At 39.2% G+C, this 27,180-nt stretch overlaps 1 protein-coding gene across 1 annotated transcript in view; it reads left to right on the forward strand.

The window, feature by feature from the left end:
• Nucleotides 1-1,194: 1,194 nt before the first annotated feature.
• lmo7b (LIM domain 7b) overlaps nt 1,195-27,180 on the forward strand; it is a 73,432-nt gene continuing 47,446 nt past the window's right edge. The window contains 13 exon segments of the mRNA XM_052137107.1: nt 1,195-1,968; nt 2,100-2,166; nt 5,747-5,833; nt 5,835-5,854; nt 7,370-7,400; nt 10,075-10,188; nt 10,959-10,994; nt 10,996-11,164; nt 14,252-14,402; nt 16,432-16,737; nt 17,665-17,973; nt 26,365-26,411; nt 26,414-26,615. Of these exon segments, the coding sequence (XP_051993067.1) occupies nt 1,868-1,968; nt 2,100-2,166; nt 5,747-5,833; nt 5,835-5,854; nt 7,370-7,400; nt 10,075-10,188; nt 10,959-10,994; nt 10,996-11,164; nt 14,252-14,402; nt 16,432-16,737; nt 17,665-17,973; nt 26,365-26,411; nt 26,414-26,615 (1,640 nt within the window). The 5' untranslated portion in view covers nt 1,195-1,867.

Genomic DNA, 27,180 nt, shown 5'->3' on the forward strand with positions numbered 1-27,180 from the left:
TCTATTTATTAATTAAGTTACATAGTTCAAACACTGGATGCTTTTTGTAAATTAGGATATTTGTACATATTTTGTTTCTTCTTATGTTTATTTAATTGGAATGCTTGGGCAAAAAATACCTTCTTCCTTGTTATTGGCTAATTTTGTTTGTTTGTATTTTTCTCTGTGAAATTTGTTTATCATTTATTTGTTTATACATATTTTGTTTCTCCTGAAAGTGGGATAATGATAAATGTTTGGGCATAAAATAAGTGTTTAAGTCAATAAAATCACATTTGTTATGAGACATAGAGTGCCTCTTATGACAATGCACTGTACCTATTTTTTTGAGTTTACACGCAGAGTAATGCGGGAGGTAGAATCCAGGCAGAGGTGTAGAAATGGTCCTGCCTAGATAATACCCCCTGAATAATATAGGTGTTTAAGTCAATAGAATCAAAGTGTTATGAGACATAGAGTGCTTTTTTTGAAAATGCTGCATACCTATTTTTATGACTTTTTGGCCAACCATGCTGAATGAGGGAGGTAGAATCCAGGCAGAGATGTAAAAAATGGTCCTGCTAATACCCCCTGAATAATAAGTGTTTCAGTTAATAAAATCACATTTGTTATGGGACATACAGTGCTGCTTGTGTCAATGGACCATACCTATTTTTATGACTTTTTGGGCATCCGTGCAGAATAATGAGGGAGGCAGGATCCAGGCGGGGCTTAATATTTATTTATTCCATGTCTTGCCTGCTCAAATAAAGAAATGCCATTATTATGTGGGTTGGCATGGGATGTGTGTGTGTGCACTTACTGTATGCTAATACAAATTCAAAACAATCAAGAAGAAAAACTGTTTAAATAAATAGAATATATTATGGGACAGTGTTGCTTGTGTCAGTACACAGTATATATTTGATATTCATGTGTGTTTATGTTGTTTTTGTTTTAATACCCATAACATTATACACTTGGGTTGAGTGTGTCAGATTGAAAAAAACATTTCTTTTGTAAAGCATGTGACACCTTAGTGTAGAATCTACCAGTAGGCTAGTGATTTAATGTTCAGATAGCAGACAAAAGAGACTAGAATCAACTTGTTGCACGAGCTGTGTAGAAACACAGATAACTGTTTCCATAAGGAGGTAGGGCAATGACATTTGAAATCCTATGAATAACATTTCAGAGTCTGTGCTGCCATCTACTGGAAAATGTATAACATATCATCACTCTGTTGGTCCATTCAATGCAAGTAAATGGTGGCCAGAACTTTGAAGCACCAAAAAGCATATAAAGGCAGCATAAAAGTAATCCATAAGACTGTAAAAAGTCGCTGTGTTTTGAAGGCTAATTGCTGTGTTCGTTTGAGCAGCCCGTCTAGCCCCGCACAACAATGCTGACTCAATCAATGGCATTAATTGGGGTTGGGACTAGCTGTTTGTTCGAGCCCCAGCAGACAAGGGATGTATTCGGAAAGCTATTTGAAAACACTTTTTATTTGTGCAATTCTGTTTGGTGGTGTAAGTGGTGCAGAAATTACACACTTAAAGATGAATTGTGTAACATCTACACCACTAAATGGAATGGAGAAAAAAAAAAAAAACCCTGATCTTCTATTTGTTGTTCAAACAGGTAGTCCCAGCCCAAACTTGTACAACTGGTCGAGCCAATGGTGTGTCATCCATACGGGCTGTTCAAACAAACAGCAGAATGTTCCAAAGTGTTACACTTAGGTGAAATTAAACTACAAATGACTTGCTTAAAGTTGACTCTGCATATTAAGCAGGGTTAGGAGAAAGCATTTTACCATCAAAAAAAATAACATGCATCAGCATTTAAATGGTGGTGTTGCAGGTTTCATGTAATTATATCTCGGGTCATGTTATCTGTTGGATTCTTTCCTGAACAGGAAGTGGCCAAAAAGTGCTTGGGAAGCAAAACCTTTCGGTTGACCTTGGAGGATGGGGTCTGTCTGTGCAACTAAGTATTTTTGATATGATACACCTCTTATTTTATTTTTTAACTATATGGCAATGGGATCCCCTCAAAATGAGCTATTACAAGGATTTTCTTTTTGTCTTTTTTTATTTTTATATTCCATCTATTTTTAGTCTGATCAACAAGCTTAAGCCAGGAATTAAGTGATTGAACAAGCTCTCCACTCCCATTGCAGGCTTGGTGAGCATATTTTAGGTTCAATAAAAATAATAATTATCTGTACAGCTTTCCCATCTTCCATTGGTTGGGCAAACAGATAGTCCCACCCCAGATCTGTGCCATTGGTTGAGCCAATGTTGCTATGTTGAGCTTGGGATGCTCCAATAAACAGAGCAATGTTTTGATACTGGCACAGTGTTTACACTTTTTAGGGAAATTAATCTACAAATCGCTTACTAGTGTTGGGGAAATTAAGCCCTTTCGAAGCTTTGACGTTTTATCCTGAATTCATTGGGAAAAGATTTTAAGCCTCGGGAGTGTCAAAAACAGTTCCATCTGGTAGTTGGTAAAATTAATAGTCATAAACCCAAAGATTAAGGTGTAGCACCTACATACCTAATTGGAGTAGTTTTAATCAAACGTGCACAAATAAAAGCCTAACAGTGCTAAGTCTTTTGATTTTCATTTTCTGATAAATATAATTCACATATAAAATGTGGCAATAAATGTAAAAATGGTAACTATAAAGTACAAAAATAAATAGCGATCAAAGCCTGCACTACTGATTTTTCCAATGATTTTCAGGTATTAACAATCACCAGTCAGGTGGAGGGAAACATAGCACACATTAGTGTCTCTCAGCGGTAGGTCATTAACCACTTGACCAACAGGCCTCCCTGCTGAGTAGGGCTTCAGAAACTGAAAATACACATCCAGCTTGCTTAAAAAAATTATTCTGTCATCATCATCACCATGCAGATGTAGCCTTTTAACAGCTTTATTAGCTGTAGTTTGGTCTTCACTGTTGCTTCTCTCTTTTGGATAGCGGCAGAACAGACGCAGGTAGGATGGCATCAGCAACTTTTTGACGTATAAAAATGCGGCTTCACTCTGTGTGAATCTGTTTTTGCAAGTGAGTGGGCACGAGAGTGAGTGAGCTCCTTGATTGAGAGAACAGGTAATTTTCAATGCAAAATAATTCAAAAGCAACTTATGACAAGATAAAAAAATAACCACAACAGAAATTTTTCGTTTAAAATATAACCTTCTGAAACCGAAGCATAAAGAATATGCATTGTTGTAACTATTTTAGCCCCTGTTTTGGAACAAATCAAGCAAGCTACAGGTCTGAAAATGCCCTAAAACACTCTATTACAATTGTTTATGCTCATGTTGTACACCTGTTGTTATTTTGTGTTTAAACAGAGAAAACCCAAAATGTGTGGTCTGGATTCAAAAATTCCTAAGCTTTTATTTGACTGGACAGAAAGTGAGGCTTCGTTTGTTATTGATTATGTGATTTTGTGAAATCAATTCACGTCCCGATACGTTGCTATGTTGGAAATTGTGTTGTGTACTTGATACCTGCTTTGAAGCTTCTGTGTCATTCGTAACATCGCAATGGCTTTTTTATTTTTGGCTCTGCAAAATTGGTCATTTTAGCTTTGAATACAGGCACAAACATTTAGATAAACTCAACCAGTTAGTCTCCATTGAAACAGAATTAGTTTTATTTTGTATTATCAGATAGTTCAGGTATGTATAAACATTGGACTCATGGGAAAATGTCTATGCATGTACACACCGGATTACAGGTTTCAAATGCTGAGAATTGTGTTTGGGACAGCATCTGACACCTGTCTCCAGTTCCCACACCTTCTCTCTTCAGCCCATTTCCTTGGCCATTCTCTCTAAGTGTAACTCCAATACACAAGCTTGTCTGACTTGTACCTGTCAAATATTTTTACTGAGTGCTTAAACATTGAGGATGATGGGAATTCTGATTAATAAAGGTTTAACCTATGATTCATGGTAGCTTTAATAGTCATCGCTGGTAGGGTTGGGCGATGTCCCCTAAATTGGCAGTTGACGATGTTGACAGTAAAACATCGCGATGGACGATGATATCGTCGGTGGGGCGGGGCGGGGCGGGGGGGTATATAATTTCATATAATTTTCAAAAATTATATGACAAATTATAATTTCGTTATTTTACTAACCCAACTAACGACTCGTCGGCGCTTTATCAGTAGGTTGCACGACACGTGAAGCATTTTTTTTTTAGCTTTCACTTAAGAAGAGTTGTGCACTTTTTATTTTAATACATCTCTTTACATAAATATATTTTCCACTTAAAAACTATAATTTCGTTATTTTACTATCCCAACTGACTCATCCGCGCTTTCCAATAGGTTGCACGTAAGGGGGAAAAATATTTCTTCCACTTAAGAAGAGTTGTGCACTTTTAAGCACTTTTTATTTTAATATATCTCTTTACATAGATATTTTTTTTCTACTGAAAAACTATAATTTCGTTTTTTTACTAGCCCAACTAATTAGTAGCCTACTCATCCGGGCTTTTTAATATATTGCGCCTAAGAAAAAAAAAGTCATCTTTGGGCAGCCTTCTTGTGAAGAGAGCAGCCACAGCCACGCTCACTGATGAGCAAAAGGTCGAGGCAGAAATGACCATGTACCTGCAGGAAATGGCCATTGATGGGGAAGAGGATCCGCTGACTTGGTGGAAAACGAACGAAAAAAGGTTTCCGTTCATGGCAAGATTAGCATGGAAATATCTGTGCATATGTGCTACCAGTACTCCATCCGAGCGGGTCTTCAGCACACCGGGTAGTGTAGTTACTCCAATCCGCAGCTTATTAAAACCAGATAAAGTGAATATGTTGGTATTTCTGGCCAGAAACATCGAAATTTAAACATGGTCTATGGTGAAAGATATTAGACTTCTTTACGCATTTTTCGCCATCCGTTGCGGAGCTATTCGATTTTGTATTGAACGTTTATTCTTTTTTAAACGTTCATTTGTGTAGTTCATATGACCACTTTACAATATTTCAATAACATAATTTATTTTGTAGCCTGTGCTGAAGTTAATTGTGCTGCTAATTATAAGTGAAATGTTAATGCCGAGTTTCGGTCGGAGTGTTGTTCCCGTTTTCTTGTTATTTATTTCTTGTTCTTCTATGTTTTAATAAATGCGTGTTATTCATATTCAACTTGTTTCTTTCATTTGATTTGACATTATGGATTTATGGCCAAGGAAATTTTTCTTTAAAAGTATTAACCAGACAAAAGTTATTTGACGTTCGCTGGTCTGGGTTTATCTTAAACTGCCAAGAGCTATGTGACAATGAGCAAGATTTTCTGAGACACTACAACTACTAATAATTAATTCATAAAGGCTATTTTCTTGTAGCCTACAACATAAAATATTTTAATCTAAATGTACAGTGTAAGTAAGACATGTAAAAAAAAGACAAGAAGCTAACAATGTCAAGATCAATATTAGTGTAGCCTGCCTGACACGGTATTTTCACAGACTAACACGTCACGTCTCTGGCATATACTACAGTATTTAAAATAGCATAATGCATTAGTTATATTCTCAATTTAATTTACAGAGCAATCCCTGCAAAGTGTTTAGGTTAAAAGAGACTAGGATTAGTGAGTCACACTAGCAAGACTCGCAAAAGGGGGCGTGGCATCACGATGGTGGCTCTACATCGTGATGTTGGTCAGCCATCACGATGGACGATGATATCGTCCATCGGCACAACCCTAATCGCTGGTCTCTTCTCCTCAGGATAATTTAAATGTGTTTCTCAAGGCTTGTGAGAAACTAGGTCTCAATGAAGCTCAGCTCTTTCATCCTGGAGACCTGCAGGATGTGTAAAAACCGAGTGACTGTCAGGTGAGTAGAGAAAAGTGAAAATTCATATTGCTGTTTTGTTTTCATTGTAACTTTGAAGTTAAGTAAATATAAGTTTAATGAACTCTCAGAGAGACCAGTTTGCCAGCTGAGTGTTTTGTTAGTGTCATTGCATTGCTCTTTTTATTATTATTTTTATGCTCTCCAATAAAGCTTTAATATCAGGTCACACACATGTGTCTGTTTAAACTGTATTATTACTGCATTCATTATTTGTACAGGTTTAAAGCAAGAAGTCTTGCCTGTCACTTCTGGAAGAGGGTTTATTTGAACCGTATTTGCGGTCAGATTTCATTTCCATACCAAATGGAGGGCTGCATGGACACATAATTGAGTCCTGTCACATATTATCTGTCCACTATTAAACTCAAACAATGATACTTGACCAACCACAGCCATGTTTCAATCAAAATGTCCTATGAAAATATTTTGAATTAAATCTGATGGCATTTAAATGGCAGAGCAGTCAGTCATGATGCATTGACTCGTGATCTGTCATCATGCATTTCAGGGCTGGAGAAAATGTGCCATATTCTTGGCATTAATCATTAGAAATGATGGGCCAATGATTGTAACCAGCTTCTTTCATAACATCTAATTACCAAATGAATCAAACTGGGGGTTATAATTTAAAGAGATTTCAACTTCCTTGAATTGTGTAAATGCAAAATAGAAATTAGTTGGTGTGAAGGGTGCTTACAGCTGGATAAATTATAACTTGACTATTAGATTGTGTTTTTAAACATTTGTTATCGTCATTCGTTTTATTTATTTTGTATTTTTTTTATTTAGTTGTCTTCAGGTCCTGACACAACCTTTCTGAACAATAAATCATGTCTTCCAACCATTGGATTTGTAGAGGGGTGAGGGGCACTCAAGTGTGGAACACTGACTCCTAAATTTAGCCCTGTATGGCTGTTCCTTTAAACCATATGCTTTGGGGAAGCTATAGTGGATCTGAATTCTATTTTTAACTTGCATTCTCTCTTGTGGTCCTGTTGACTTAGGGCTCAACTAGATAATGTACACACTTTTATTTATTTAAGAACTGCAGACTTCTCCATCAAGTGCTGTTTCTTATGTCCTGTCTGACTTATTTTTAAGAACTTGATCTTTTATGTAATTCACTGTGTGTCTGTTGTTGAAATAGTCGCATTCTTCTGTAAAAGTATGTTTGCTAGTCTATAGTGACAAACAGATGGCTCACGTGTCCACTGTCAGCACGCTGTGGGAACAAATTTGTCGTTCCCTCAGATAGGTTACTATTTCATTTCTGGACTTGTTGAATGTCTTTTGTCTATTACATTGATGTCTACAAAGTGTACTTGATGACATTCTGAAAGCTTACATGGTAGGTGAGGTCCATTTATAGCAATGGCTTCAATTTAATGGAGGGTATGGGGATATGGATTTAGTTACTGGAACTGTTAGAGTAAGCTGGCATGGTCTGTCAGGGAATGTTTGTCACATCGAACCATCCTCTCTCCTTTTGCTCAGGCATGAAGAGACCAGCAGGAGACTGAAAAATGTATGTTTTTCTTTTTTATCTGCTTTTAAAAACAAATAGACTTGTTAATGGTAAACTAAATACAAGAAGTTAAAGTTGTGTATGAATTCAGTCTATGCTACATGGTTTGTCGTTACTTTGGGCTGAATTTGCAATTTGACTCCTTAGTTTGCATACCAAACAGTTTTAATCTCCTCAGTGTTCTGCTGAAGGTGTCAGTGGTGTTTCAATTATAAGTGGATATTTAAAGCCACAAGAACTGCTTTGCATTCACTCTACGCTTATTTACTTATTGCCGGCCAGAATTTCCAAATATGAACAGTTTGTGAATGAACGGTTTGTTGCATTTTGGTTTGACCCCTGCAGATTGTTTCTCAGGATTGTTTCAATTGGTTCTCCAATGAGCTTGAGAGTCTCAGATGGTTCTCCGGCACACTCATTATAGTCTCCAATTGTCTATGGTTATTCGAAGAAAAAGATAATTAGTACATGAGTAAGACATTGCATGTAAAAATTTATTCGGACCACATTGCATGTTCAGGTGCTAACTAAGGTGTACCTATCTGCCATGCATCCTAGTTCTTTCTTGGTAATAAAAGCAAGCAAACATGTTACATTAAAGAAGAATTATCTTGTCTACAAATGCTCTCTTATTTGATTCCTCTTTAGGCTATTTGGTACTGATGAATTTAGACTGTAACCGTTAAAGTGCCCTCATTCTCATACCATTAAGGGAATTTAGGGTCTTGAAATGTGTGAGCTATGAACTAAATTCAACTGTCCTTATTGTACATTATTAGGTAAAGAAATGTATAATGGAATTAGTCCCATTCAACAACCATTATAAATTATATAAATGACAAATAACAAGATTATTTGTCTGAATAAAATTCTCCACCATTAAATTTGTAATATAATGTCTCGTTGAATCTGCTTACAATTTCTACTCTAAGGAATTAGCTTTAATAAGTGAATTATGATTAATTCACTTATTGGAGTGATATTATTTTCATGGCTTATTGAAAATAATATCACATGTATTTAGGTACAGCTTTGATGTGAAATCTTTTAGAAACAGGGAAGAGATTATTTATCAAAATATACCAGTCAAATCATCTATGAATACAGACAAACTTTATTGCTATTCTAAACATAAATATAATCTAACATATATACACGAGACAGGTTTGTGAGAAGAGTGGCAGAATGTGAAATAAATGATAAATACAGTGAAAATGAACTTTATGGAGTCTGTTGACAATGCCTTAAGAACCATTTATCCTTATTTGAGTCTACATTGATTTGCTATCGGATTACCCAAAGTATTTAACAAATACACCAGCACTTTGAGCACAATATTGGAGATGTATTTGCGTGTTGTGGTGTTTCCTTGTGTTCTTTGTGTTGCTTGGTTCTTAGCTCTTGGTCGAAAGTTCGTTCCGTCGATGTTTTGGACCTCTGTAAGATCGGATAGTTATTGTCTGTATGAATGATGAGGTTGGCTTTGAAGCGAGGCCTTCTCATGGGTGTGTGAACTGTAGAGAGTGACGTGCTTCCTCGGGACTTCGAATCCCGAGCTTCCTTGGACCTCACCTGGCATGGATCTGGTTCCGACGAGATCCAGAGAAGACCACGAGGGAAGCGACAGCGCGAAGTCTGTGCAGTCAGAAGAGCAGAAGAAGGAGAGATGAGAGAAGTGGAAGAAAGAGAAGAGTGTGGTCTTCCTGTTTGGAAACATTTGAACTGAAATTGGCTGCATCCCCAAAGGTGTCCTGCGCCAATCAGAAGTTACTTTTCAGAGTCATATGGCCAACTGGGCTGTCTTTTCCGACAGTTGATATTATGGTTCTTTGTTTCAGATTCTTTTAAATATCCCACTCAAAAATAGTGCATGTTTTAATCATTAACTTTTATATCTTGCAGATGGTACAAGAGGCATGACATTCATTGTCATCAGCTTTCACTATGTAACCAAGCAAACCTTTACATACTAAACATGACATTCTTTCATGGATATTATATGTGTAGGTAACAAAACATGACAATCCCTGGTTACAAATCATACTGGTTAATTCATTGGTTATACAACATGGATAAAACATTACACACATTTTAAAGAGGTATATCAGGCTATAATCATTCATTTGTCAGTTAAACATTTTACCACAGTTCAAAGCAATTGTCAGAATTACCTAACAAGGAATTCCAGGGTTAATATTGGGTAAATCCTAGATTCAAATCATATAGCTGCAATTCTTCTGCATGTATAATACTACTCCTCATTAGAATAATTCAAATTAACACTGAGATCCCTCACCACCAGACCATTGTCTTCAGTTTCTCTTACATGTGTAATGCCACAGTTCTGCTCTGTAGTGTGTGTGTGGGTGGGTGGAGCTTTCTAGATGAGAACCGGGACAATGCCGGGACACAGCAATTCATCTCATGCAAACACACCGATGCAAGCCAGCCAATAGTCAGGCTAGGCATTTGGCTCATATCGTGTTAAAATTTCAATTATGCAAACTGTACCAATAAAAGAGATACCTGTAATGTAATACCAACGTTAGATGCTAATAAAAAAAAAAGAAAATCGGGAAATCTACAGCTTTATCTGGCAAGTTTTTCCCTCTGTTTTGAATTAGATGTTGCCCCAATTTGTATTATATCTTTTTTCTCATCTATTCATGCACAGGTTTTGATCACCATATATTGGTTGGAGAGGAAGGCCCAGGCTGACCCTTTTTACACAGGACCACTGCTAAACCTGAAAGCCTTTGAAGGTTTGCCGGGAATAGCATTATCCAAGGTATTTCCATTTGGATTTGATTGATTTCTTTGTGTGTGTGTGTGTTTGTGTTCTTGTTACATTTTGTGTTTGTTTTGTTTTTATTTTTTGGGTTTTTGTTACAATTTGTGTGTTTTTTTTTTTTTTTTTTTTTGTCTTTGATGGGTTTGGTTTTTGTTTGGTTTGTTTTGTTTTGGTTGGTTTGGTTTTTCTGTTGTGGTGTTTTTATTTCAGTTTGTTGTTTTGTGTTGGTCTGACTTTTTGTTTGTGGTTATTTTTCTTGGTCTTTTAGTTTTTATTGTTTACTTAGCTTAGATTGACTCATAAGTTCACATTTGTACAAATGTAATTAATAAAAAGTGTAATATTGGTGGATGCTTCTTTAAACGGTTAACTCAACGGGGTTAGGTGTTCTTGCGTGTTGTAATCATTCCATAAGACCAAAAAGGCAAATTCCAGTTTAATTCCAGTTCGAATTAATACATTACTGAAACAGTAGGCTGTTTCATTTAAGTCTCATACGATTTGGACACCCTCTGTGTGTTCTCAGTATGGGCATTGTGCAAATCTAGAACTCTTCATTAATTTTGGCCACTGATAAAATTAATCACTCGGGCATAACTGTGTTGATGGTACTTGAATAGTAATTATTGATGCGCTGACCAACATTTTCCTCAGTGTGTATGTCAGTTCTAAGGTCAGTGAAATGAAAGACCACTGTAAAAGTCCACAGGAGCTCAAGTCTATTCACTAAAATAGGCTCGTTTGTCTTATTGTACATCATCTGTTAGGCTCTAGAGAAGCATTGTAAGTCGTGTGTGACCGTGGCTATGCAGAGACAGTGGCTATGCAGAGGGCTGGTTCTCTGACAGGGAGGATCTGTTCAGTCTGAAGCAGCTGAGCTACAGGAGAGAAGTCTCCGTTGAGAACCTGGATTCATTTGAGTCTTGCACACTCGGTTTGGCATCAGACAGCACCCTCAGAGCTGGCAGTAAAGGCAAGAGTGCATGTTTGATAATTTTTTTTATTACCAATTGATTCACGTTCTTAATAGTTTTTAATATTTTACAACAAAATTGTGTCATGTCTATATTGTTGTACAAGCTCTTCACTGGTAAGTTTTGTGTGAAGGCTACTCTTGTGGCTGATTAATCTGTAGCGGTGAGGTAAGATTCAGCAAGGACCTGGCAAACTATTACTATTATTACTATTATTATATCGATATTTGGATTGCCGTTCAATATGTTTAATCATGATGTTGTATGTTTTGATTATCAAAATCTGTGATGGTTCTTTTTGTTTTTCTCAATCGTTTCTCATTCACCTTCGTTGGACTTGCATAACAAGTGAACAATCTTGCTTCATTGTAAATATTAATATGAAAGATTTAGCTAAAAATATATAAGAATTTCGAGACTGCACTGTGAGGTAAAATATCATAATACTTTTAAGGTGGGGCTGTCAGTCGATATATTTATTAAATCTAATTAATTACAGGACATGCCGATTAATCGCATATATCAGTATTTGCTGAGATAGGCCCCCAAATATAGATAATGCATATAAAAATGCATAATCATTTAAATGTTTATTAATATACTATATAGGTTTTATAATAGATATATAAAACAGATTGAAATTAATTTTTAAATACATTGCATTATTGTGGCAGATTAATTAAACATTGATTAGACAAAATGTGGCTTAAATGTGGCTTTTTTATTTTCACGTTATTAAACAAACCAACATTGTACAGTTGACAGCAGTCTGTTTTGCATGGAGTTTGTCAATGTGTCCAGTTCTCACATACACGTTCTTGCTTTGTCTACATTATTTTTAATTGCCGCTCTAGGTACATGTATGTCCTTCAGAAGGACACGTTTTGAGTGTCACATTTGTATTCAGCATCATAAACACTGCATATTTAGGAAGCTGTGTCAAGTTTAGTGCAGTGGAAACTTTGAAAATCGCATCATGATCCAACAGATCTATTCTGTTGTGCTTCGCCCACATATTTTGCTTCATCAGTGAGCGGTTCTCATTCTTTAGCTGCGCTGCTTGTGAGGCTTGAGGTGTGCTGCCACCTATTGACGTGGCTTGTAACAACAGATGTACTTTAAGCTTAAATTGCTTGTATGTTAGGAAAATCTATACTCTCCTTATAGAATTCACGTATGCATCAGGGTAGACCCCGAAGCCGCCGCCAGGCGACGCCATTTGCGCCATTTAGAATTTCAGCCGCCGCCAGCCAATAATTTCGTAAGTCAAATTGAGCCGCCATCTGATAAAGTTTGGCTGAGCCGGCAAGAATTATTTGCATCAAATAATAATTCTATCACATAGAGACATACACACACGAAATATATAAACAATACACGAGATCTATTTTCCCACTGGATTCATAACAGCACAGTCTTGTGCTCGTTGCTACGATACACAGACTTACAGTGAATTGACGACCAATTAAAATTGCTCGTTTTCCGTACAGAAGAAGCGATGCATTTTTTTCTCGTACTGAGGTGAAATGGCGGAAAGAAGCAAGCAAGGTAATTTTGATCTCACTTCTCACATACTTTCCTAATTCCTACTTACTTTTTTTTAAAACTTAGGCCTACCCAGACTTTTGTTAAATCTTCAGGGCACGGTTGCACAAACACCTGAATCAAAGATTGATGTTATGAACCAAATATTCTGGAAGGGAGAGATTTATAGCACTGAACGTGATATTACTGCAGTAACAAACCACCGTTTCAACATTGCTAATTCACGACGCATGCTTCAGTGTACATTGAAGTGAAATGTGCAAAACTTTGTCCAAAATAATACTGATAACAGTGTGTGTTTATATTACGGCGAGACACGGCAGGCAAAAACATCATTTTTTTTTACTGGTCAATTTTGAGATTTTTGGATATTTGTCTTCAATAACATGTCTTCTTTCAGACTTGTGGTGAAAAAAAGTCCGAAATACACATTTAGGTCTTTATTTTACTACACTTCGTCTATTTGCGTCTGTAGATTTCTCATAAAATTCAACAAAAGTTTGCGTTCTTAATCAAGGTGTAATATGATATCCATGATAATGCCAAGTTATTGTATACAACTTAGCCTACATACATTTAGCCTAAACACAACACATTGTAGGCTATTTGAAAATGTTTAGTAGCATACAGACTACAAAATAAATATGTACATACGTTGTGAAAGTAAAATCTGGTGTTTTCTTTATTACATTGTATTGCATTTTGTAGAAATATAGTGTAAGCTTGGAAATATTGAGATCTAGTAAATCAGTATAACATAGACATCTGTAGACATGAAGTGGCAGCTTCAGCCATTTGCAGCTATGAAAAGTTTGGCGGCTGCAGCAGCCATTTAGGTTTTGGCTGAGCCGGCTAGCCAGCCAATAACTTCATCTGCCAGCCATTATTCTCAAAACAAATGGCTTCGGGCTCTACATCAGGGGCATGATAACACATTATATTTTAATTCCACTAAAGTAACATGTTAAATGGACAGGCCTATTTTAATTATTTATATATATATATATATATATATATATATATATATATATATATATATATATATATATATATATATATATATAAATTATATATTTTTTCCCTCCACTTCTACATACTGTAGCATAAACTTTGCAATGGACATGACATGGTTCTTTTACCTCAAACAGATACAATCGACAAACACTATTTATATCAGTACATGTCGCCATAGTGTCTCTTGGATATCACCAAAAAATAAAAATCACAATCTCTTGTTTACTTTCTGACTTCGATATTGCATCTCTCAAATACTTGGTAATGAAAGTTCAGCACCCAGATCTTGTCACTTCACCCCTTCCATTCACGTAAGTGTGACATTCACAGTCATGCCGCACCCATTCGGTAATGCACAGAGCTGCTGCCAAGTGAAGTTAGGTATGTACCAATAAAGTGACTGCATTACTCCATGAAAGCCAATGCATTTGTTCACAGTACTTTGTTTCTTCATAGTACTCTGTGGTTCGCAGTGGTTTGTTTATCCACTTTTCTTCTGCATGATTCTCACCTCTACACTCTCTCAGGCTGCTGTAGTGACGCAGAACATTGCTTTAGGATGGCAGAAGGCAGTAAGAGTGACTTTCCAAGCAGAGAGAGGGTGCACATCCCATCTGCTCGGGTGAGGAATTGGGCTGAACCCCAGGAGGGCAGGGGTTGCACAGGCCCCCTCATTAGGTATGTAACACTCTATCCTGCATCACTTTCAAAAACTTACTTTGCATAAAGATGTTGAATGATCAATGTTGCTAAGCTCTTTAAATGGGTCATATCATAAATAAAATGTTATATTTTTCTCTGAGGTCCACTTATGTTATAGCATTAGACAAGAAGAGTTTTGCGACAAACTTCAAGCCTTCTCTGTAAATGCCCTCTCCGTGTCTGAACTAAGTAACAAAGGTTACTTGCAGGTATTGCTGTCGGGTTCAATATAGTTTCCACAGCTGTTTCCAATGCTGCAGCATCTTTGCAAAGTATATGTATTACATTGTAAGAGGTTCATAAATATTTAGAGCTGTAGTGTGCCACAAAGTGTGGACTTAATTGATCAGTGATCCAGGTATCAAAAAAACGTCAGGCTCTCTTTCCTAACTTTTATATTCTTTGGAAGGGAATGCAGACTAGCAAGTGCTATGTTTGGGGAACACCTCCCACAACTTACACTTGTAATTACCAACTGGAATAATAGCATCTTCTTGTTCTTGGACCATATTCACAAAACATTCTTAAGACTAAAATTCTTAACAACTGATTCTTATTTTCTAATTTAATCTAATTTGTTTACTGAAAAGACTTTTTAATGTTCTTTATAATGTAAGTTTATAGCTAAATACCATCTTAAGAACTACTGATATTTTATTAGAAGAACCTTCATTGTTTTCTTACGCATATTTTCGTGAATCCATCCCCTGATGTTTTGGAAGACTTAAAGTATCTATCCTACTTCATCACTTCACTATGACTAGGTAGAGCAAATTGATAAACACTGAATATGTATTGTTGTTGTGTAAATTTAGGTGGTGATCATCTGTGTGACACTGCAAAGAACAAGACATTTTGTATCTTAGTTTGAATTAAGGCTGTCTACTTATTGTAATTCAATGTGATTTTATATATAAAAAACAAAAAAATTTAAGAATTAAAACAATTATAATTAAATTAACACCAACGCAATTAATCATGGCATGGCATGGAATTTTTCAACCAACGGAGCAAGATTGAAGTGTCATCTCGAGAACAAAATCAATGTATTTGCGAGTCTCAGTCAGCAGGGGGCAGTCGCCGCTTCAGTACTAAAGGCATTGTACAGCTGTACAGACAACAAACCAACAGCTTATCAGACATAGCTTAAGTGCAGAGGTCTCTAGATCAATTTTTGAAGTACCTTTAACTTGAGGCAGCATTATAAAAATTTGCTGATTATGGCTAGAGATATTGAAAACCAGTGAAATGTGAAGCAACAACAGGGAAACGCACCAAAAGTGTCTGTCTGACACATGTGTTCAAACAGAATACAAAAATGCTTCCTAGGAGAATCTCATGTCTACCTTGGACAAATTGTATGATTCGATTGTTAAATGTATTGCAGTTGGACTGTAGGCCAATAATATGCTTATGTACAATAATATGGAAATATTCTAAACAAAATACAGTACTGACTTAAAAAAAAAACACTTTTTCTATTGTCTAATCAACTCATCTGCCACAATAATGTAATGTATTTGAAATCTATGACTATTTTATTGTTATATTATTATAAATGATTATTATATTTAATACATAAAATATTATTAATTATTTTCATTATATATTAAATAAAATTATTTATATAGGGGCCTTTTCCTGCAAGTATAAATAAATTTGATTAATTAATTGGCATGTCATGTAATACATATGATTACTGTAAAATGTACCAATTGACAGCCCTGGTTTAAATATATGTCAGTTTTGGACTGTGAAGTGAGTTTTGAGTTGAAATTAGAGCGTTTATGTCAGTCTTTTATTTCAAAATGTAGAAAATGTGATTTTTTTGTGATATGACCCTTTAAAGGAATATTTCATTGTGCATAACATGTCTTTGTAACTTCATTGATAAGATATTAACAAGTTTAGTTGGAGCTAGAGTCATTGGTTAGAGTCATCTGCTGTGCATATAACTGACTCGAGGTGGTTCTCTTAGTCTGTCCACCTCATATTTTGGCTGTAGTGAAATTGGGAAGGGCTTATGCCTTGACCTCCCTCCTGCCTCTGCCTTCCTCCAATGGGCGAGCAGTTACCAGAGTGACAGTGACTCTGACTCGGACCGCCCTGAGCCAGACCTTGTGCAGGACGACCTAGCCAGTCGCAGATTTCGCTCTGTAAACTGTGTGGCACCTGTGAACTTTGCAATCCCTTCAAAACCAAGAGGTCTCAAAGTGACCCCTATGGGGACCCCAAGTGCTGGGAAGTCATGGCTTACATTGTCAGATGCCTCACGGCTGGCTGCAGTGCCACCGCAGAGATCAAACCAGAGGTCAGAGTTCAGAGAGTGTTTCATGCAGTGACCGTCTGCTGTGGTGCCCTAATATTTTTGCTTTTGTTTCATCCATGCTATTTTTTTTTTGTTCCTCAATGGCAACCTATCTCTGTCTTGAATTAAACCAGCCTAGTCATTTAGCAGCTGTGCTTTTGTTTTTTCAAAACTACTCTGGTAGTACTACGTAACTACTTTGTGTCATCCTTTGGTTTTGGAATACAGGACATGTTATCACCCACTGAGTCTTCACTAATTTTCTGTTCATCCATCTAATTGCCAGAACTAATTGTGGTTCAGTGTTGCTGTGTGTTAAATTTACTTCCACTAATTAAGGCAGTGTTTCCTACAAAATGCTGTTTCTACTGCATAAAAATTATGTTCTTACTAAACAAAACAATTTTTACATTTAGGAAAGGAAAAAAAAAAACCCCTCTGTGAACATGTAACTTCAACTAGGCCCACGATTGTAAAATGCACAACCACTGAATAATGTATTCATTACAATGATTCAAACCAATAACTCAGTACAGTATTTCATGAGTGTTATTGAGCGATTCATTAAATAAACCGTCTCAGAGTAATATTTTTATCTCGAGCCAACCCACACGGCTCATGCTGGATGTCTGTTTTTGTCTTCAGCCAGCCAGTTATTTATTTTTATTTTGCAGTTCCCAGCCTTTCAACTCCTTATATTCAATTTAGACAGTAACTTTGGTAAAATATGATTGCTGGGGCCATTGCACTGTAGATTCAACAGCGTTGCAGTGCAGAAAACACTGGGACAAGGAGTGACTAACAGGTTAACACATTTTTGCATGCGTGTGCAACTTTGAGCTATTGAGTGCAACTGAGCTCAGTTTTGCCCTCGTCCTATTGTTTTGGATGCATTCATACTCATATGGATGAATCTCTCTTGGGAAGCAGTGTGTTGTCCTCCCTACCCTCTGAAAATGGACAGACTGATTTGGAAACAGACACTTTAGAGGAAGAGTTTCTTCATAGAGCACTGAATGATGGCATGAGTGACTCTGATGAGGACCAAGGATATGCTGATCCTGTGCTGGACGACCTTCATGCTCGGCGGGTGCTTCTAGCTGAACATCAGACCTCCATCAATGCCACTTCTGACAAGTTTCTACCCAAATACTGGACACCGGAGGAAGATCTACATGTGAAAAAGATCAGACTAGGGTCCCAGCGCAGGCCATGGTACAGGAAGCTGCAAGGCTTCAGGTTTGTCTCATAATAGGGAGAAAGAGGAGTTTGTTCACAGAGATTGAGTAGTTAAAAACAAGTAGGAAACCTGGTGGGGAATCAATTTTAGCACAGTGATTTTTAGTTCAGATCAAACTGTAAATGTAATGTTTAAATTGATGTTTCAGGATCTTGACTCTTTTAAAGTGCATGCAATTAAAAAACAAAATGTTCCAGACTTCATCTGTGCTTGCTGTCCTTTGCATTTCCATATACATCAGCGCTTTATACAGATGTAGTTCCTTATCTTTGGTCCCTTTAAAATATAAATGTCTCTTCATCATCTTCCTACTTTTTCTTCCACCTCTCTTTCTCTGTCTTTATCTCTCCTGTCTATAGCAAAAAGACATCTGGTTCGTCTGAGGATGACTCTGATTTTGACATCAGTCCTTGGCTAGTTGCATCTGTTCGAACCTTCTCACCTGCTCCCAGTTCCCCACACAACTTTTGAGACTTGGTTCTATACACACCCCAGACTCATTTCAAAACCTTGAGATCCATACTACTTCGTCCACATTGTACGAATAAAGATGAAATGTGTAATTTCTGCACTAAGCCAGTTTGCAATTTTGCTAGTGCCGAGGAAATTACACACTTCACCTTTTAACAAGAGCAAATACATTTGAGGAAGGATATTGTAACACTAATTAAAGGGGTCATACATGCATAATTTTTATTTTCTTACTTGAGGTTCATTATAACGTTTATTAAAGTTTATACACAAAAAACAGTCATAATGTAGTATTACATGACCTCCCCTGTCTTTGGCCCTCTGTCTGAAACACTCTGACACGTCCACTGGTTGATTTGACATTACAATTGTGAAACTGTAGTTGACAAGAATGGAGAATGAAAAATTGTAAGTGATTCACGAAATCCCCTAAAATTACTGAGTCCAGGGAATCATTGCTAGATGCAGGATTGGGGAGTAACGGGAATACGTATTTAAAATACAAAATATAATTAACTGTATTCCACTACAGTTACAATTTAAATAATTGATAATTAGAATACAGTTACATTCAAAAGGTATTTTTTATTACTGAATAGATTACTTTGCATTTTATTTTCACTTGTTTAATTTAATATTTAGTCCTTTCAGATGGAAAATATTTATACATTTATACAATGATACAATGATGTGATCCAAAGTGCATTTGAACAGCAGTGAAAAAATTTCTTATGAATCGTTACATTCATACAAGCAGACAGAGAGGTTAGTTTGTAGCAGAAGAAATATAAATAAACCTTGTGTAAATTGTCAGCTTTTCGCTAAGATAAAATGCTGTTTCTGGGCATTTTACATGCACGATCATATTTTCTTATCTTTTTTCTAATAAGACCTTTGATATTATCATATTCTTGATGATAATGTTTGTATTTTTTTTCATGTAAAAATAAAAAAAAAATCCTTAAAACAAGATCCATTTGATTTATCTTGTTTTAGAAACAACTCTTCATAAGATATTTAGTTCCCCGTCTGTCGATCTCTTCAATGTTGTATAGCACCGAATATACCTCTGATCTATGAAAAAAGGCCAATGAGAAGTTGGCAGCCAGTATTTGCATACCCCGCCCCCAGACATACAGGTAAAAAGGCGAGTTCATTCAGAAAATTTCTTTGGAGCCGATGGTTGTGCATGCTGTTCGCGTGAAGACACACCCGTTCCTGTATTCCTCTGATGCTACTGCATGCTATTGGATTGAGGGTGCATTACAGCGGCGATTTTTCTTTGTAGCAAAAATACACAGCGGCATTGAACGTCCTTTTCAGGACGCGTCTTTATAAAGATGCCCTTCCACCCCTGTGTAGTTCCTGGATGCGGTAGAGTGCTCTCCGCTTCAGACGGCCACAGGCGTTGTCTCGTGTGTCTGGGTAGCGATCACACCGAGGCTGAGTTTGTGGATGGGATCCTTCTTCCCACGGGATTGAGGAAGATGCGAGTGACGCTGGAAGCAATCTGGGGATGGCAGCGGGTGCGGCTCCGTCGGGTACCCCCCCCTTGGACCACCCATCCCCCGGCACGCTCGTTGACTCCCGTCCGTGCTCGAGGCAACAGTGGCTCGCCTCACAGCCAAATCGCCTATCCTCTAGAGCTCTAAGCAGATGAGCGCACCACTGCATTGGAGAGCGCGGCGTCTGACTCCCTTGGGCTGCCGCCTTCAGGCCAGCATGCCCAAGCTGAGGCTGACGCTCAGATGTCCGGCATGCTTTCCGGGCTGCCACCAGCGTGGGCTTGGACTGGAACCCCCCGTCCTCCCCACAGCCATCACGGTCCCATTTTTTACGGAGGTGCATGATGAGCTGACGTCGCTGTGGAGGGCACCGTTCACCACACGACATCACAAAGCCACACGCTCATCCGCTCTCGCTACCCTCGACAGCAGAGCGGCCCACGGGTACACAGCAATTCCTCTGGTTGATAGGGCTGTTGCGCTCCACTTATGCCCCGGAAACACTACCACCTGGCGGGGTCACCCTGTACTCCCTTCCAAGGCCTGTAGGACAACATCCTCGCTGACAACAAAGGCCTACAGCGCCGCCAGAAATGCCGTTTCCGCCTTGTCCGCCAGGCCAAGGCGCTTAAAGAATTGCACGTGGGTAGCCCTGATCCTGACGTGCTGCAGGAACTGCGCTCAGCGACCGATCTCGCCCTTAGAGCCACGAAGGTCACAGCGCAGGCACTCGGGCAGGCGATGGCCACCCTCGTGGTCCAGGAACGACACGTGGTCCAGGATCGCTTTTCTCGACGCCCCAGTCTCCCAGTTCGGTCTCTTCGGCGACACTGTCGAGGACTTCACCCAGCAGTTCTCCGTGGTGAAGAAACAGACGGAGGCGATATCTCATATCCTGCCCCGCCGCAAACCTGCTGCCTCGGGCCATGCCCCATCTGCTCGCCGAGGGCATCCCCCTGCGAGGAAACAACAAGCTTCTCCGCCTCAACCTGGTCCCAGCTCTCAGCCCACGTGTCGAGCGCACCGCAGGAAGCAGACGCCCCCAGGTGCTGTGCAAGGTCAGGGAGGATGAGGAACAAGTCACACTAGTGGCTCCCTATTGGCCCAACCGGGCCTGGTTCTCGGACCTCGCACTCCTCGCGACAGCCCCTACCTGGCAAATTCCCCTGAGGAAGGACCTTCTTTCTCAGGGGCAGGGCACGCTCTGGCATCCGCATCCAGACCTCTGGAAACTTCACGTCTGGTCCCTGGACGGGACGCGGAAGATCTAGCTGGTCTACTACCTACCGTCGTAGACACGATCAACCAAGCCAGAGCCCCTTCTACCAGGCAGCTCTACGCCCTGAAGTGGCGCTTGTTCGCAGATTGGTGTTCTTCTCGGGCTGAAGACCCACAGAGGTGCGCAGTTAGGTCAGTGCTCTTATTCCTGCAAGAGAGGCTGGAGGGGAGGCTGTCCCCTTCCACCCTAAAGGTGTACTTTACCACCCTTACCAAGGGACGCAGTAGACGGCAAGTCCCTTGGTAAGCACGACTTAATCATCAGGTTCCTAAGAGGCGCCCGGAGGTTAAATCCCTCCCGGCCAAGCCTGTTCCCCTCCTGGGATCTCTCGATAGTCCTCGCGGGCCTCCAGAGACCTCCCTTCGAGCCGCTAGAATCAGTTGGACTCAGGGCCCTCTCTCTTAAGACTGCCCTGCTCATAGCGCTCGCTTCCATCAAGAGGGTCTGGGACCTGCAAGCATTCTCTGTCAGCGACACTTGCCTGGAGTTCGGTCCGGCAGACACTCATGTGATCCTAAGACCGGGTTGGGCAACACCCAACATCTTTACGAGATATTACAGTCTCAGGGTTGAGTCAGTTTCATCCCATGTTTTCTCAGGTCCGAGCCAGTAGAACTCGGTAACACGCTGTTGGGCTGGCCGGGTGAATCACTTGCATATAGCGCCCTTTCCCTCGGTTGAGGTAAAATTGTGCGTCTTTTTTTCCCAGGAGATTCCACATCTGGAATCACTGGTCGATTCCTCCCTAGCCCTCATGGGTCCGCAGTTCAGCAAAGGAACTTGCCGACCCAATCCACTGTGGGTACTCGGTCTACCCTGTACTGGAATAGGTGCTTCGCAGGGTGAAGACTCCTATTCGGACTCCCCCTGTGTGTATTTTCTGTGATACGGTCCCCTTACGAGTGGACCCGCGTTTTCCTTGGGTAAGTTTCGGATGCCCCCCAGTCGCCGTGTTGTAGCAACTCCCCCTCACTGAGGCTGGATCTACCACCGCACCACTTCCACGTGTCGCCTAAAAACACGTGATGTATTCGCCACTTTACCTCCCTGCCAGGTAGGTGTGGTCTCCACAGGGTCTTTTCCCCCTGAAAGAATAGGAAATTGGGTAAGACCCCCTTCCCTCGATGCATGTAAGGGCCCCGGCTGTCTATTGCTCTATGCGAGAAACATAGAGAGAAAAGAGGTCCGGCCAGGCTTGGCCAGTTTCTAGGTTGGCAAGCGTCGCCTTGTTCCCCTGTCTAGGGTAACCAGAAGGATTCCGACAAGTTTTTTGGGGGGGCATTGGAGAAGGGTACGTGCAGTCTGACACAGCCGGTTGTTTGGCACATAAGAAATACCTGCCCGCTCCTGTGTCAGCAGAACACGTACACGGCTCAGCGCATGGCGGATGTAAATTGGACCCCTAGTGTCACTTCTCCAACACAACGTCGAAGAGAGCAACAGACGGGGAACGTCTAGGTTACGGATGTAACCTCCATTCCCTGATGGAGGGAACAAGACGTTGTGTCTTCCCGGCCACGTCGCTGTTCCGAACCGCTGTAGTGGCCAGAACCATTTCCGGCTCCTCAGAAAAATCCTGAATGAACACTAGTATTTCCTCGCCTTTATACCCGTATGTCCGGGTGCGGGGTATGCAAATACTGGCTGCCAACTTCTCATTGGCCTTTTTTCATAGATCAGAGGTATATTCAGTGCTCAAGAGAGACCCCTAGTGTCGCTTCTTCCTCCTCTTGTTTCAGAGAAGGAATTTTTATCACGTGTATTTTGTCTTACTGTACTGGCAGAGTTGTATAGTCAAAACAAGTGAAAAATCTACCAGTGCTGATGAAGTAATCCAAAGTATTTAGAATAAGTTACTGACCTTGAGTAATCTAATGGAATATGTTACAAATGACATTTTACAGCATGCATTCTGTAATCTGTAGTGGAATAAATTTCAAAAGTAACCCTACCAACCCTGATTATGTTCCATTTAAAGCACACAATCAAACTACAACAGTTTGACTGAAATAACAACAGAAAATGGAACACAATCATCACACTGTTTCTCCCTAATCCTTTTGAGGCATACAAGATTTGGTGATACAGTAACGCTATTTAAAGATAGAAAATAGTCAAACACAAGCTGCAAATGTGAAGGGTTAATGTATTTCCAGCTTTAGGGAGTGTTAAGAGACGGTCGGCCCTGTTTGATCCCCTGGCTTCAAAATGCATCCTCTGTTAGGAAATTAGAGATTTTTGCTGGCTGGGGAATCGCTCTCGAATGAGTCACCAGTCGACTGGGCAGGGAGTCGCCCTCGATTAAGTCACCACTTAAATACGGGAAATGGCCATCCTGATGCATTAATTACGACCAAAATGCATGACATCATGGCTATAATGAGACCGATGGGAAAGCAGGCAACTTTACTACCATATACCTCACCATTGTTTTTTGATATGCTCCATATTCTTCTGCCATGTTTAAATCTAAAATCAATTGTGAGGAATTATGTCTTTCTTTGGTAAGTAGCCATGTAATAAGCTCAATCCATTCCCCTTTAGAGACATGATCATGGTTTATTTTGCGATGATTTTAAAAATATATATATATATATATATTTAAATGGCTGACAATAAAATTTGCATATCAAACAAACACAGGCAGATGAAAATTTGTTTCACTTGTTACTCACCGGCATTAGGCCTACTGTCATGTCCAATATTGTTGGCACTGCTACATATTTCAATACAAGTTTCTTTGCAAACCTGAATCCTTGGTTCTCAGAACAATTCATTGAATCCATGAATCTAAATAATCCAAACATTTGAATCTGAACTTCATTTGATTAGCCACTCATTTCTAAATTGGGATCCTTTAGAAGGCTATGCATAGATACAGTTTTTCCCCAACCAGGAACACAACAACGTCTGGGGACCTAACTTTTCTCTTTTCACTGGTTAATAGCAAACTATAGTTACAATGGTACCACTTTCAGTATTGCAGTATCCCAGCCGCTTTCTCTCTCAGGCTACGTGTGTTGTGGAGGCAGGAACCATGCAAATGACACTACACTGTTACGGCACAATGTAGCTGATTTCAAAACAAGTTGTTTTTGCAGATTGGAAACTATAAATGCTCTATTTTGACTGTAGAGGAATCTGAGTTCTTTTATGTTTTTTTATTGTACAATGAAAATTGTATTCCTAATGTCATGACCCCTTTAAATGCAGACAATGCTTGTATAAAAATTGTCTATTTTTGGTCTTGAATGAATATTATTTTTTTGGCCATTCTATTTGTTAAAACCTTGGTTGGGACAAATGAATGCAGCAATGATTTAGCAAGTACAAGCAATTTATACAGCATATACCATGTATGTTTGCCCAAAAAGTTTGCTTCCTTTTCAATGGAGTCTGTTTAAGCCTAATTTAGCAATTGTGGCCATTTTGAGCATATAGCATTTTCCTAATTTGGGAATATCCATCTAGGAGCCTGACCTGTTCATTTCAATGTTTAACCCCCACCCCATTTATGTCCAGGTTTGAGATTAATTCGCTCAAGCTGTGTAGGATTTAGGTGAAAATGATCTAAGCAGGTCCACTTCTGCCATTAAATGTTAAGGGCTACAAGTGAAGGATCTCCATCAACATAAATGGGGTAAGGCCCTTCCTGTGTTTCTTACTTAAACAGATTTTGGCCTACAAAAGACTATAATGATTTTCCACTGTTTTCATAAATGTGGAACAAATTCTATTTGTTTCAAAATCTGAAGTAGTATAAAGTTCCTCTTGTTATATTTGTTGTGGCCCTCTGGCATGTCGCAGTCTGAAGTCGAGCAGTTTCATCACTGAAATGTAATTTCTGTGTGCTAGTAAATATACCAGCTCAGAAACACGTCATTTGTGTGAATTTGACTCTCACTCACTTGCCAGCATGACTTGTGTATGTCCTCTGTAAATTACTACACATAGATCTGAAAGCACACTCCACTTGAAGAACCAGCTTAAACCCCCCTCTAAAACCAGCTTGAGGTGTGAAGTCATTTTATGTCAATGTGCAATTGTCTTTCCTATTTAATTCCTAAAGTACCTAAAAGTACCTTTTTTAATTTATTTATTGTTATCCCCTTTTCTCCCAAATGGGAATTGGGCATTCCAAATACTTAGCAGGTTCTCATGGTGGCGTGGTTACTCACCTCAATCTGGGTGGCGGAGGACAAGTCTCTGTTGCCTCTACTTCTGAGACAGTCAATCCATGCATCTCATCATGTGGCTGTGCAAGACACTGCGCAGACTTGCAGCAGGCTCATGATACTCTCTGTGATCCACGCATAACTTACCATGCGCCCCATTGAATGCAAGAACCCCTAATCTGACCACGAGGATGTTACCCCATGTGACTACCCTCCCTAGCAACCAAGCTTTCTTTTTTTAAGACTAGTTAGTGATCTCTATTTGCCGAGTTAATCCTCTCTTCCTCTGTATGAGGAAAAGTGTATACCTTACTATAAAGACTGAATATTAAAATTTAATATTTCCATGGTTTCCCAGATTGCCGCTGAGACTATCCTGTTAAATTGGGTGAGTTCAGGGTTTTGATGTTGTTTCACTGGTGGCCTTGTCCTTGTGTGCTAGCAAATATCTGCTTATCTTTTGCATTTGTAATTTTGTGATGTGTGCTTTATTTCTTAAGAGACTAATTCCTCTAGTAGGTTCATCCTTTTACAAAGTTACACAAGGGAATCACTATAGAAGTTCATGTAACATTTTCCAAAGTGCTGGATGGTACAAAGCATTGTCTCGCTTGTAGTGTTGCCTGCAGTGCATAAGCTTATCTCATTGTTAATTATTCCTCCAACATTTTTCAAAAGGTATTTTCTTAATGTGCAATGTGTAAGCAAATTGAGAGTGCTTATTTGAGTTGTGTGTTTGAGTTTGTTGGTTTATCTCTGTTTGCTTTTCGCTGCTGGTTGCAGTCTTGGCTTTGTGTCACAGCTCATGCAGGGACATGTAAAGTATCAGGTCTCATTTAAATTCTAGATGTCAGTATAACACAATTATTCTTGTTTTAAAAGCCAGCAGCTGCTCAACTTTGGTCTTGTGTGTAGAGATACTCTGATTTATGTTCTTAACTCTGTACTACCACCCAACAGGAGCAAATCAATGGGTGTCATTACACTAGAGCCCATACTACAGGAAACTGCTCCAACTTTGACGTACTGGGGTCATGGCATATTCACCAGAGATCTATTGGGGAGCTGACCTTTGACCCCTCAGCCATGCAGAGGGTTCAACAGGAGTAGTTACAGAGCATCCGAATCAGAATGAAGGAAAGTGAAGGAAGTGGTACGAAGTGTCACTTGTTTAACACAAACACTCTCTTCATCTGCCATTATTTGGACAGGTAGTCTGACCCCAAACTTAATCTGTTGATTTAGCCAGTGATGTTATGTCTGGCCCGGTTGGTCCGCTCAGACAAACAGATTGCGATTCTTTTTGATGTTGCTATTTTTAACACTCCTATTATGTTGAAAATGTGGGTTCACCCTTTAGGGTGGGGGTCAAATTGACCATATTTTTTTCAAAGCAATTTGCCCGAAATCCTACTTTGAAAAACAGCAAAGAATCTGGTGAAAGCAGTAACAAAGATACAACAAATAAATGTGTTATTTTGTGTATGTAGAAGTAGCTTTGAACATAAAATTAAGAAGATCAAATTGACATGCAAACATCATTGTTGTATACTTGAGCAATATCATCAGCACTGCTGTGATTCGGCCATTGGTCACAGCAGTTCTGATATAGGGCCATATAGCATGATTGCAAGTGTGATATTGCTTATATACAGCAGTTCAATGAACAAGTAAATTTACAATTTTTGGGGAAAAGTGGGCCTGGGTAGCTCAGTGGTAAAGACGCTGGCTACCAACCCTAGAGTTCGCTATTTTGAATCCCAGGGTGTGCTGAGT

This window comes from Xyrauchen texanus, chromosome 11, assembly GCF_025860055.1.
Source record: "Xyrauchen texanus isolate HMW12.3.18 chromosome 11, RBS_HiC_50CHRs, whole genome shotgun sequence".
In the NCBI taxonomy this organism is placed as follows: Eukaryota; Metazoa; Chordata; class Actinopteri; order Cypriniformes; family Catostomidae; genus Xyrauchen; species Xyrauchen texanus.